This window comes from Gymnodraco acuticeps, unplaced genomic scaffold (genome assembly GCF_902827175.1).
Source record: "Gymnodraco acuticeps unplaced genomic scaffold, fGymAcu1.1, whole genome shotgun sequence".
NCBI lineage: Eukaryota > Metazoa > Chordata > Actinopteri > Perciformes > Bathydraconidae > Gymnodraco > Gymnodraco acuticeps.
In genome coordinates this window covers 522,963-536,632 of record NW_022991403.1, presented here as the reverse complement: position 1 = coordinate 536,632, position 13,670 = coordinate 522,963, and the positions used below count along the sequence as shown (strand labels likewise).

The window sequence follows — 13,670 nt, the reverse complement described above, 5'->3', positions numbered from 1 at the left end:
ACATAGTGACATCACGATGTAACACCTGTGCTTCTATTAGCTAGCGCTTTAAAACATTGTATGTGATACATCTCTTAGCGGTTGACCAATCACAACAGAGCCAGTAGAGACACTAAATACTGATATGAAGCTGAAAATGAGCAGAATATGTGATCTTCAAAAACAAATGTCAACATGATGATGTCAAATGATCAGCTGACTCAAATTCTAGACGTAAAGTCTTTATTTCTTACTTGTTACTTTATCAGTACATGGACAGAGACAGCTTACTTTATGTGTATATAACATATTTTAAACCTTACATTACACATCTGAATGACAGCAAAGTAGGTAAGAGCCAATGTACTGGTATGAATAGAATAACTGAGAGGGAAGACTCCCACAATATGAAACAACCAACAAAATAAAATGTATTGCTTAATACAAATCAATCATAATGGCAGTATAATGAAGAAGTATATTAGAAGAACACAATATTATAATACCAAGATGAAGTAACATCCTATGGTTGCCTATAAAAAAGAAGGAACTCCAAGGAAAGAAGAACAGACAAACGTTTCCTTCACATTACAGAAGTGTTAAAGTGTTCGGGTAACCTGCTCTATAAATAAAAGTATCTACAAGTGCGAGGAGAACTAAGGTCTGTTCAAACGGCCAGCTGACAGGAGCTTCCACACTATTCATAGAGCAGGGTTTTCATAAACAGGTTTAAATGTCAAAAAAGCAGGGATAGAGTGCAAAACATGGTATGGGGTTCTGAGAGGCGTAGGTTGGCAATACTGTACAGCACTTTGAAAAAGGACAAAATACATTCAGGAGCCCCCCAGGCAGTACGGGTAAAGGTTGAGTAGGAGGAAACCAAAGTGTATATGGCAGAGAAAAGCTTCATAAAGAGAGAAAACATGACTGGATACGTCTAGTAACTGCGCTGAAAAAAATGAAAGGTTAGTTGAAGGCAATAATATTAAGTTGAAATAAAACAATTAGGTAGAACTTAATATAATACTTTCAACTAACTTAATACATACATATGAAATCTGTTGACACAATACATTTAATTAAAGTCAACATTTCAGTTTTTTCAGTGTGAGGCGCTTGATCTGACTTATCTTCTCTTCTTTAATGTCAGGCTAGTTTAACTATTTAATTCATGGATATTTCAAATGATTCAACAATAATCTCTTCAGCTTAATCAACATCACATTCTTCTCACATTCATTCCCCATTTTTCACGTCAGAATCTCTCTCTGTGTTTAGGTAACAAAAGACTACACACAACAAACACTACGAGCATTTTAAAAAGTGACTTCAGCTGATAGCCCTTTAGGGTGCGACTGGGTCTGCCTGTAAAAGCCGGGGCACCGCGTTTTTGAGGGGAAAGGGTTTCTTCTTTTGAAGGTGGCTGGGGGTTGCCCTACATTCTGAGCTTGGTGCCTAAATGGCTCCAGATAGCCCCGCCCCTTACAGGCTACCTACGCCCCTCCTGACAGGGGACCGAAGGTTTCTTTTGTAAAAGTTGAAACAGGAGACTGTGGCTGTGGTGTATGCATACTGTACATTACTAAGCAAAATAGATCAGAAAAAACTGATCGACAGGGGGGTCCAGTGTTACAGCAGATAACAGTGCACAGCTCTACTAATCTAAAACTATACTAATATTGATGTGCTTTACTAGGGAGATTACACATCACATCAAAGTACAAACTAACCATATAGCGATGGACTTTATGTTTCACTCTTTAACGTAGTTCCCTTACAAAGCAAAGCCCACATAGGTGTCATATGGGTGTGTGTGTGCATGGGAATATGTTTCTGGTTGGATAGTGTGTGTGTGGTGGGGTCGGGGTAGCTTTGGTATATCCACTAAGAGAGCTGGGCGCTGTGAGTTATTTGGTGGCGACCCGAGCTGGGTGGGTGGGTCCGTTCCGGCATCGGCCCCCCTGGTCTGGTTTGGTGTGGGTCAGTGTGTGATTGTCATGTTAGAGACCACAAAGAGCCGACTACGGCCAGGACCGCTGCAATGGAGTTAGATACTGATGATGGCTCTATTTAACTAATACTGTACACTGCTAATGAATGATGCCCTAACACTAAACACTGCTCAAAAACTAGAATGCGTTAAGATAAACCTTCACGTTGACATGCATACACTAATTAGTATTTATTCTAGCCTATACTCACATAGTGGATTGGATTAGAAATGTGAAACACATAGTTTAAAGCTGCACTCAGCAATAATACGGCTCCAAAGGGCCGAAACGAATCAGTATCAGACCAAATGGAACAGAGCGTTTTCTGAAGATACCACTTTTAAGTTCTTCTTAGGAGACAGATTTGTCTCTTCATCAAACAAAACCCAATTCACCTCAAGTGGTCTCAGGGAAGTCACGAATGGCGGCCTGAATCGCATGTACAGTATGCTGATGATAGCACTTTTTTTCTTCAGCGTAAATTGGATATAAACTTTTACCAAGTGCAGCTTTAATGTCTGCATTGTGAACTCTAGCTATGATCTTAGACTAAGAGAGCATCCTCTCTAAGCACTACAGGTGCACTCGGCTACGCTAGGCTGTGTTCTGTTATCTGTCTAATTCTGGACACACTCTGACACGCATTCATAAAGAGAAGAACTATTTGTTACAAACAACACAGAGAGAGTTTACTTTGTATCCATACGACAACAGAAGAATACCCTGCTTGTAAAACACTGATGCTTAACACTGCTTTCCTTTCTAGGTCCTGCACTTTCACTTTCTCTGACCACTCCCCATTTCACATTATAAACAGTAGCTTATTACACATATTGCTGTGTGGATTGACTCATTTACATCCCTTTGTTTGTGGAGGTTTGGGGGGGGGGGGCAGGCAAATAATCCGTTACAAAACACAAAGAACAACAAAAACAGTTGCCTAAATCTTGAAGTGACATTAAAAGGTGTGGTTGGGGTTTTAGTAGCAACACGTATGGTATTTTACAGTGGGGGGGGGATGTCAGATAAAAGGATCTGGAGGGGTTGGATGAAGCAGAGAGGGCTTCCTGTTGCTGCTTCTACCATATACGATGTTTGACTACAGAGACACCTTCATCCCTCATGATTCTCAAACCCCACCATTGTGTCTTCATCTCCATCTTGCTTCTTCCCCCCCCCCTCTACCCCTCCCACCCTCTCTCTCTGTGACTCCTCAGCAGGAGACCTCCATGGTGTGGGTGACGGGGCCCACCCCCTCTGTGCTGTCGGAGTGGGTGCAGGCGCGGGGGCGGGACCCGTCGATCGAGCTGGCGCTGGTCAGGGAGGTGGTCCTGGAGCGGGCCAGGCGGGTCATACTGGCCGAGGGCACTGCGGGAGAGAAAATAATTCAGCATTGCATTGTGGGGGAAAAGGTGTTATTAGTTGATACTTTGAGATGCTGGGAGAACATGCTAATGTAAAGAATATCCCTTTGAGTAGCTGGTGACAAACGGCTGATGGATGAAGCTGTCAGTGACAGCACCATGCACTCTGTTACTGCTGGGACTTTATTATACAATGAATTAGGCCACGTTTACACGGCTACGATAACGAAAACGAACCTTAGTCGATATCAAAAAAGTATTCCGTCCACACGGTATCGGCTCAAGAAACATGTTCGTCCACACGAGACCGCTCGACCCGCTGGAGACGCTGTAGTACATATGCCGGACCTGTAAGTGGCGCTGTACTTCCACCACAAAATACACCAAAAGCAGCGAAGAAGACCCCCCGAGCATGGTTGCCGTAGTTGCCTGGTTGCCCTTCTGTTTATTCTCCGTGGTGGATTTAGCAACATGTAGTTCATGTAGTTCTCCATGTCCACTTGTTGCTGGTGGTTGTGGTAGAGGAGCAGTAGATGTTGCACTAACAACATGGTCAGTAGCAGACAGTAGCTACTGACCATGCTACAGCAGTGTGCGGCAGAGGTTGTTGGCGAAAACACATCAGCAATAACGCGGGTGACGCGGGGGTGAGCAGGAGAGGTGGGGCTATGGCGTTGTCATTATCAGGAAATGATCGTATAGGCAGTGCTGGAATTGGGCCGGTACTCACCGGTACGCAGTACCGGCACTTCTGGTTCTGACCCATGGAGTACCGGCACTTCTTGCTCAGTACCGGCATGCTGGCGGTACTCCGGTACTCATGCACCGTGCCAGTACTCAACACTCTCCCGCCGTTCTTATTATACATCCATATATATATATACAGCCGCCCGGTACTCAGTAGATGCGTCATGAGGTGCCGAACCGACATTCTCATCGCTCTAACCGCTGGAGTTTCACAGCGGCTGTCAGCTGTTTACTCCTGTCATTCAAACAGAACGTGCTGGAGAGGGGGCGGGGCTTATCTTCTCCATGTAAATACTGTGGTGGAAACGACTATGTCAAAATTAACCTATTTGACCGTGATTTAATAGTAATACACGTTTCAAAATAATAATAATAATAATAATGCCGAAGTAACAACATACTGAAAACTGTTAGTAAAACCATGTTTTAATGCTTTACAATTGACATACCTAGATGCACGTGTGTTGTGTTTATGCAGTGCAACTCCCACCCAGTGCGTGGCTATGTAGAGTGATAGAACAGAGCAGGCACGCCCCCGAGAGAAGGAAAGCAAGTCACTTCACAAATTAGCATTTCTAAAATGTTAGCGTGGATTAATAAAAGTGCAAAAAGACAGCGGTTGTCGCCGGAAGAAACTTCAAATACAGAGAATGCTGTGCCTGTGTTGGAAATTGTGTGTGATGGGGAGCTTTCTTTGGTTGATCCTCCTGCTCCAAGTTCTAGTGCATTAGCATTAGCACTAGCTCCGCCGCCTCCTCCAGAGCCTCTAACGTTAGCTGCTGCTGGCGCAACTGCCACCACCAACACCGGGCAAAGCGATGCACCTGACTGCTGGACAACGGACCAGGTGCAATATTTTTGCAAGACCAATGCATGGCTCCTTCTTAAAGATAAGAAGCTAGGATGTCGGATATGCAGAGATGTCAAATCTTTGGGAATACACACTGGACAAGGACTGAAACTGTCAACTGAATGGGGTGAGTGTGCAGTGTCTCATTTCGGTGTTGACAAGGGCAAACAACAAGCTAGCTTGAGAAAAAAAAATCAAAGAACATAAAGAATCACAAGCCCATGTAAAAGCTGCTGACATCCTTACATCTGCTTCACGTGAAACTATTCAACATCAAGTGCAGTCTATGCATAAATCTGAATTAGACACCACTATCAGAGTTTTTCGAACGGCATATAAAATTGGCAAACATAGCCGGCCATTCACAGACATGCCAATTGATTTGAATGTACAGAAACTGAATGGGCTGAACGTGGGCAGGGTTTTGCACTCCAATAAAACCTGTGGTGAAATCATCGACCACATAGCTCATGAGCTGAAGAAAAAAATGGCAAAAGACATTACAGAAAACCAAAGAAAACTCTGTGTTTTGGTCGATGAATCTACCACTATTAGTGGTAAAACGGTGCTTGTTGTGTGTCTACGCTCAGCATTAGCTGATGCTGAGCCCGAAACGTTTTTTTGGGAGCTGATCGAGTTGGATGGAACAACGGCTGATGACATCACAAAGGCGTTAATGGAGTGTCTTGGAAGAGATTTTAACGAGGACTTTTTAGGTCAGTGTTTCGTTTCTTTTGCATGTGATGGGGCTTCAGTCATGCTAGGGAAGAGAACAGGCGTTGCTACCCAGTTGTGTAGTAAATTCCCAAGCCTGTTTGTGTGGCACTGCTCCAATCATCGTCTAGAGCTGGCAGTTGGGGATGTGGTCAAGGAGGTCTCAGGGCTCAATCATTTCCAGATCTTTTTTGACAAACTCTATTCCTTGTTCCATGCCTCCCCCAAAAATCAGAGGCAGTTAGCGCAGTGTGCGCAAGCAGTCGGACAGCGTCTCCTGGTGATAGGGCGTGTTTTGTCCATCCGCTGGGTGGCTTCAAGTGAAAGGAGCGTCAGAGCAGTCTGGGAAAACTACCGAGTGCTTCATGATCACTTCACAAATGCTGCAAACGACACGAGCAGGGATTCCAGAGACAGAGCAAAGTACAAGGGCCTGGATGATGTGCTCACATCTGCAACGTTTGTCAGCAATCTGGGACTGATGTACGATGCGCTCACAGAGCTCAGCGACCTCTCTCGGCAACTCCAAAAAAGAGAGATGACACTGCCTACAGCAGATAGGCTCTTAACTCGAGAAATACGAGTTTTTGAATCCATGGTCACCATGCCTGGCCCACACATGACTACAGTTCATACAGCTCTAGCTGAGAAGTCCTTCAAGGGTGTTGCCCTGCGTGAGAATGGCAGGCTTGTACAGATTCATGCAGGTCAGTTTTTCCGCAGTATGGTAGAGAATCTGAGACACAGAATGACTTCCACAACCTCCTATCATGTCTGCACAAGAGAAATCCCATTACATGGCCGGGAGGCCCGGGACAATCAGCTAATCCAGGACATGAAAGTTATCCATCCTGGAAGTTGGCCTGAAGAGGAGTTAGACGTACAGTATGGGGACGTAGAGGTGCTACGTTTGTGCGAAGTGCTGAAAGTGGACAGAAGAGAGACTGTTCAGGGCTTTCGCGAATACAAGGAAACCAGGGCATCCCGTACACCTGCTGCCATGGAGCCTCTACTGAAAGCAGTCCGAACCATCACTGTCTCCACTAGTGAGTGTGAGCGGGCATTCAGCTGCATGAACGATATCCTTACTGCAAAAAGGAATGCTCTCTCTGTCAGCCGACTGTCCAGCCTGGTTTTCATTAAATGTAATGGACCATCACTAGGACAGTTCAATCTGGAACAGTATGTGAGGTCCTGGCTGGCAAAGGGAAGGAGAAGTGCTGATGAAAGAGCCTGTCCAGCTCCAGCCCCTGATACTGATGTTCCCAAGGCCTTCTGGAGCCTTTTCTAACAATGTGAAGTATATTGCAAAGCAGCTCACCCAGTGAGAAGACTTTTGGCATAATGTGCCGATTTGTACAGATCCTGGAGATAGAAGGACTTCAGACCAACCAGGGAGTTATCTGATCAGCTTGGTGTTCAATGTAACTCTTTACCATGGCTCAGACTTTGTTACTTGCAGTTACAGTTTCTCATTTTAGATTGTGCAAATTTTGCATTTGTTTTTACATGTTCTTTGTTCATGCTCTTTATCATTTTTCTGAGTTGGAAAGTTAGATTGCATCATAGTTTACTTTATACATATTTGTATTCTTCAGTGGTGAAGTATATTGCAAAGCAGCTCAGCCATGTGAGAAGACTTTTGGCACTTTTTCGTTTTTCGTTTTCTGAGTTGGAAAGTTAGATTGCATTCAAAATGTACAGAAATACTTAATTTTGTTAAAGCTTTTATAAAAAATGCTTCTGACCAGAGCTTTGTTTCCTTGTCATTAATGTTGAACACCACCAGAGGGGCTCTCACCTGAAAGGTCTCTGCTTCATGTGTCTTCAGCAGAAGATCTAGACTTTGATTGCTATATTTTCAGTTAATATTGACCTTACTGAGCTTTAGCCCTATCCGCTGCCTATCATAAAAAATGTTAAGTACAGTGAACCTTTCTAAAATATACAGTAGTAAAGAGACAAACCCACCAGCATTATAGTAGCCAAATTCTTGTTTGTGGGCTGTATATATAAAATTGACTTGAAAAAGTTGCTGATTTTAGAGTACTGGCACCTTTTTCATTCCAATTCAAGCACTGCGTATAGGACGTACACACGGAGCCGTTGGGCCCCCCCAGAGCGTTTCGTTCGCAGATCTACCCACCTTGGGACCCGTTACCGTTTGAGGGCTTTGTTTCCGCGGTTCCGTTACGGCCTCGTGTGGACGAACCGTCCATACGATAGAGAACTGTAGCGGATACAACCCGTTGCGTCTCCGTGTAAACGTGGCCTCATTTATAGAACTAGAACTAGTGATGGAAAGTAACTAAGTACATTAACCCAGGTACTATACTTAAGTTCAGTTTTGTAGGTACTTATACTTTACTAATTTTTTCATTTTATGCAAGTTCCTCATAGTAATCCAACACAACTTGAAATAAAATAAATGTTTCATCTCTTTGTTTATTTGACAAGATGAATTACTAGTTTATTTGCAGGTTCATATTATAAATACAAACATTAAATGAAATGAACTATGATGGAATATTGTAATGGATTAAGATACCTGGAGGTATAAAAAACTTAATTTAAGTTATCTCCACCATTACCAGCTTCACAATTAAAATAGTTTTCCTTGAATTGATCATTAATTTGAATCCTGTGATAATATATGTATTTTTTCCATCCTTTATCTCAATGGTCTGTTAACACCGGACATGAAGCAAAGATTCTCTCAGGGTTGATCGCACTACATAACACGTCAACAATGATGCAGAAATAACTACATATATACCAATAAGTAAAAACCATGAATGAATGCTTTGGCAAGTGTGAACGTGAACAGCAGAACTTTTTTTTTTTAAATGTCTGTTTTCCGAATGGAGATTGGATCAATCCGGCTAGGCTACCGTTGTAGCTGCTGCGTCCACACTCACAACGTCATACAAACAGAAATATAATTGAAATCATTTGCAGTGCCACAGACAGTCTGTGGTTTATATACATATAATTTTCTCCAGTTTCTATTCAGATATAAGGAACTGTAAGCTCTGTGTGTCGCTGCCCGCAGCCAGCGGCTGATATTTTGTTTTCTGATTCAGTCAGTGCCAACAGGTGGAGATTCTCCATGGGACCGCGCCACACCAAATTATCGCATATGAAGCTAGCTTCAGTCACGCTGCGTCATTCGCGCCACCAAGCATCAATTTGCTTTTATCTCCGGCCTTTGCATTGACTTTACATTTAATTTGAGTCATTTGCTTTGCGTCCGGTCTGAACGCACCATTAGAAATACACTTAGAGTGTTTCATACTGTATTCTGTTTTCAGTGCATTAGGGACAGCAGTTTAACGAGTAATCTGCTTAACCCTGAGGGCAAAATACATTTTTAAATAGTGTTCAGTCAGCAGTTTTATTACAGAACTAGATTTAGTGTTCAGATGTGTTTAAAACCTCAACTTGTCTTATAGTTTGTTGCTAGTAACTTAAAGACATGATCATTAGTTACAAACTCAGACCAAAAGGCTGTGCTCGAAGCTGAAGGCCATGCAAAGAGCAGCATTGGAGATGCAGTAGCAAAGGAATGGGGGAGGGGGAGGTCAGGGGATTATATTTTTCCATTGTTGGAAAAAATATTTTTTATAAAACAATGATGGGGTTTAACGTCCTTGAGATTAAAAAATATATATTAGTAATGCTAGCAGGATTTCATAACAGCCCAACATATTGTAGTCATAACCAACGTAAATCAAAATAAATGTTCAAGATGCCAAAGTCAATAAGAGGGCAGCAAATGAGGGCAGCAAATGAGGTCAGACGTGAGGCGGGGGGAGTACCTGGCCCTCCACTCAACCTCCGATCCTTCACATAAGCGACTGAGAGAACGGGGCAGGAAGACAGAGGGAAGATTAACACAGCTCATGACCCTCGTTGACACACACTCACACACACAAGCAGGCTTGGGAGGGTGACTTCAAAATGTAATCCGTTAATATAACTAGTTACATCTCAAAAAATGTAATCAATAACCTAATCAGAGTATCACAAATATATAGGGAATGTTACCTGATTACTTTTGTAACTTTGGATTACCTCAATATTTAATGCAAATAAAAACAAGAAAAAATAAATTACATAAAGTGTATGTAGAAAATGTGTTTCATACAAAAAAAATGTAGTTAAAATAAAGAAGACTTAAAGTAGCCTAAATATAAACCATGAATAAAATGTGTTCAGTACGACTACCTATTATATATTGATCTTTATTCCAAAATGTAAATTGTGTAATTTCTACTTTTCTCTTTAATATGTTATGCACGCTTCTTAATTCATATTTTGCTGTCTTTGGCTCTTCACTTTTGCTTTAACAATGTACATTTCCCCTCTGTGGGACGAATACAGGTATCCGGATTCTTCTAAATGTTACAGTTATCTGATTACTTTTTTTTTTTTAATGTAATCGAATACGTATCCGTTATACCTCCCAAGCCTGCACACATGACAACATTAATATTTTCTGCTGAAATTGCTTTTTAAGAGAATTATTTTCTGAAATCACTCTGTCACTCGCTAACATCAGTGTCTCATTGTGGATACTCACTGTAGCCCATTCCCTGCAGGAAGTACTTGAAGGCTTCAGTCAGCTTCCCAGGCTGGAAAACAACACAACATTTCATTTAACTGAATATGGAGATAAACATGTCAAATATGGATGATGCATTCATGCTCTTTCTCAATTTCATTTGATTTTATGGCAGCCTGTAAAATATGCAGGTGTGTGTGTGTGTGTGTGTGTGTGTGTGTGTGTGTGTGTGTGTGTGTGTGTGTGGTGTGTGTGTGTGTGTGTGTGTGTGTGTGTGTGTGTGTGTGTGTGTGTGTGTGTGTGTGTGTGTGTGTGTGTGTGTGTGTGTGTGTGTTACCTGTGTGAGCTGGGGAAGTCCTCCAGAGTCAGCCATCTACAAGAGAGGAGAGAGCGCAGCATGAAGCTAACCGCTAATAGCTCAAAACTAGACTAAAATGAACACATGCTTTCTCTGCTTGCCTCTTAACTAAACAACATTATCTCGTGTTAACTTAACTTAACTCATTACATTTTTTGTAAATCTTTGAAGTTTTATCACAGTATGAATAACATAATTGTCATTGTTTTGTTGGCAAACAGGCGTTTTTTGGACAAAACCAAGTGGAATTTTGATTTTTGCCAAGATTTTTGGTATTTACTGACATACAGCATTTTATGCCACTAAACACACTTTTAAAATCTCTTTAACCTATGTATTCATACATTTTTTCAGGCATGTTTTCTAGACGAGGAAAGGGCTAGATGCTAACTAATTTCAGAGTCCGTTTAATGAGTTAATTGAGTTTCTTGTCTCTTAAATAAGGGAAAGGCCACTGTATGAACTTGTTGCAGAAGTACACCTGGTGCTTTCATTGGACGTCTTATTTGATCAGCACTATGGTCAAAGTGCTGTGTGACAAAAGAGTTTCTTTCAATAAGACTAGTTAGCATAAAACTAATTATAGAAGAATATACACCAAACCATACTATTAACATGTCAGCGTAAAATGTTACCATTTTAAAATTCAGCACTTATATAGCATCATATTGTGTAAATCAGGAATATTTGTGTGTGGTTACCAATTGTAAAATAGTTTAAAAGACATTTTTCTGTTTTATTTTATTTATTTATTTTCTGTCTTAATTCCGGCATATACATCTGTAATGCACTTTAATCTGCAACCTGTGTAATGGGTACAGTTTGATTGATTGATATTTCATTTATTTTTGGGTGTGAAAAGGTGAAGTTGTGCTTGCACTATAAATCAGACGTGTGTCAGGATGGAGCCGCTGCAGGTGAGCTGAGCACAGACTGTTACCTTCAGGAAGGTGGTGTTGGTCGGGTCTAGTTTGGAATTGCACTCCACCTGGAAGACAAAAAACAGCATGTTGAATAACATGAGCCAAAAAGCTGCAGCATCAAAACACTTCTTAGCTTAATGGAGCTCCACATGAGAGTGTGGATGTTTTTTTGCTACGTTCAGTGTGTGACCCAGATACTGCAGTGTGCTGCAGAGATGAGTTACTCCAGCCGTCGCAGTGTGAACACACATGCACGCACCGAGACAGATGTGCACACACATGCACACACCAAGCGGCAAACTCTGGGGCAGAGCCGGGAAGCCTATAAGGAAGTGCCTCAAACTGCAGTTCATCTAGTGGCCAGTAGGAGCAGTCTGCAGAAGAGAGCAATTTCCATAGACCCCCATGTTAAAATGCCCAACTTTACAGCAGAAATAAACATGTTTACATCGTGGTTCGAAAACTCTTATTCTTTGTATAGTTAGATTCTACGGAGCCCCCTAGGGGACATGGAGATTAACAAAAAAATTGGTCAAAAAAAAAATCTATCTTTGAAAACCTTTGAGCTAAACTTTTCATTTAGCTCAATGTATTTCCGGGTCAGTTTGGCAACACAGAAACAGGGACGAGGGAGGGTGCTAGTGGAGCCTTGCAGCGGCGAAACTGTGGCGCGCTACACTGTAGGTGCGCCGCTTCAGAGGAAGGAGGTTCCCTTCGCAAAATGAGGCCCCATCCGCGAGGGGTCTGCGTGATACATAATGTCATATTAAATGCAGTCATTTGGTCTTTAGCAACAGCTTGTGAGAGCAGCGCATTCATGGGTGTTCGTTTTAATGCTGCCAGTTTGTTGACGGCCTGTGTGTTGATGGGACTTCTCATGCTCCCTAAATGTTTCCCCTGCCTTTCGCCAGTTGTTAAACCCTGCTTTCACAAAACTCCCATCCCTGATCTTGTCTGCACTGACAAGCTTCTTTTCTATAGCAGAGCAACAGAAGAAGCACACCACATTATCACTTTCTCTTATATAGTGAAGCTTTTTATAGACTGCTTACACTAAAATGCTAACTCAAAAATAGTAACTAAAAATAAAACTTTTGTATTGATTTGTTTAGTGAACTTTTTGGCGTTGCAGTTACAACTCTCCGCCAACAGATCGGGGTGCTGCAGCCCCCTCAGCACCCCCCTTCCCGCGTCCCTGCACAGAAACCACAACAATGGAGCGGTTCATCGATTTTTACTTTGAGCTTGGCCTAAAATATAAAGATATAACATCAGTGCTTGGCAATAGGAAAGGGTTTCACATAAGTGAAAGACACCTCAAGAGAACACTCAGAGCGAGGGGACACGCACGTCCCTCTGAGCTGAGTTATTGACCAATTCTAATTTTGCGGATCAATCATTGTCATTTGGGGGGGGCTCTTGGGAAAAAAGGTTGGGAACCACTGCCCTAGGGGGCTCCGTAAGATTCCCCCTTCATGACAACTGTGGGGGGGGGGGGGGGTGAATCTTTTCTCAACTCATGTGTTTAATTCATATTAAGCCTTAAAGTTATGCATACATTACAGCTCTATCCAGTGACTGCTGCTGTTAGCTTCCTGTCTCTTTGCTAGCAGCTCCGTGATGCTACAGGGACTCTGCCTGCTCAGCTCATCCGGGGAACATAACTTGAACTCTGCCGTGTTTGCTTGTTCTTCATGCTTATATATCGGACTATTGTGACTCGCTCTGCGGTTAAAACAGACGGTGCATGAATAGGGTAAGTAAAATGTGTGTACTTTTTTATGTGTTTATGATTTTAATCAGCTAATGTAATGAATGCTAAGGCTTGGGTTAATGATAATCGTAGCCTCCAAGTTCAAACGTAATAGAGAAGTGTTAAGTGGGATAATACTGTAGAACAACCGGCTTCTGTTTGAGGTTGGTAAAATAAGGTCATCCTTGTAACTTAGAGAGATATTTTATTAGGTATGTCACTGTATGCATCGCTAAGGTTAATTTAAATTAGCTATGCTCGAGTATGTAGACAAGCTAAAGTCAAAGTAGTGTTGAAGAGTAGCGTAGTGTATGTGAAATCAACCTCACAATAAGATGTGTGTATATTACAATTATTAATGTCATATTTCAAGATGATTACTTAGATTTTACGATATGGTTGGTTGAGCTGGAGTTCATTATTGAGC

General features: G+C 42.0%; 1 protein-coding gene across 9 annotated transcripts in view; it reads right to left on the bottom strand.

Annotated features, from left to right (window-relative positions):
• Positions 1-205: 205 nt before the first annotated feature.
• Positions 206-13,670, bottom strand: part of ndrg4 (NDRG family member 4) — an 83,379-nt gene continuing 69,914 nt past the window's right edge. For 7 of the 9 annotated variants that reach the window (XM_034195729.1, XM_034195731.1, XM_034195725.1 and 4 more), the window contains 5 exons: positions 11,508-11,555; positions 10,547-10,582; positions 10,228-10,279; positions 9,464-9,502; positions 206-3,338 (listed from right to left, as the gene is read on the bottom strand). In XM_034195729.1, the coding sequence (XP_034051620.1) occupies positions 3,184-3,338; positions 9,464-9,502; positions 10,228-10,279; positions 10,547-10,582; positions 11,508-11,555 (330 nt within the window). In that variant the 3' untranslated portion in view covers positions 206-3,183. The remainder of the gene's footprint in view (positions 3,339-9,463; positions 9,503-10,227; positions 10,280-10,546; positions 10,583-11,507; positions 11,556-13,670) is intronic. The other 2 variants (XM_034195728.1, XM_034195734.1) reach the window with 1 other exon arrangement.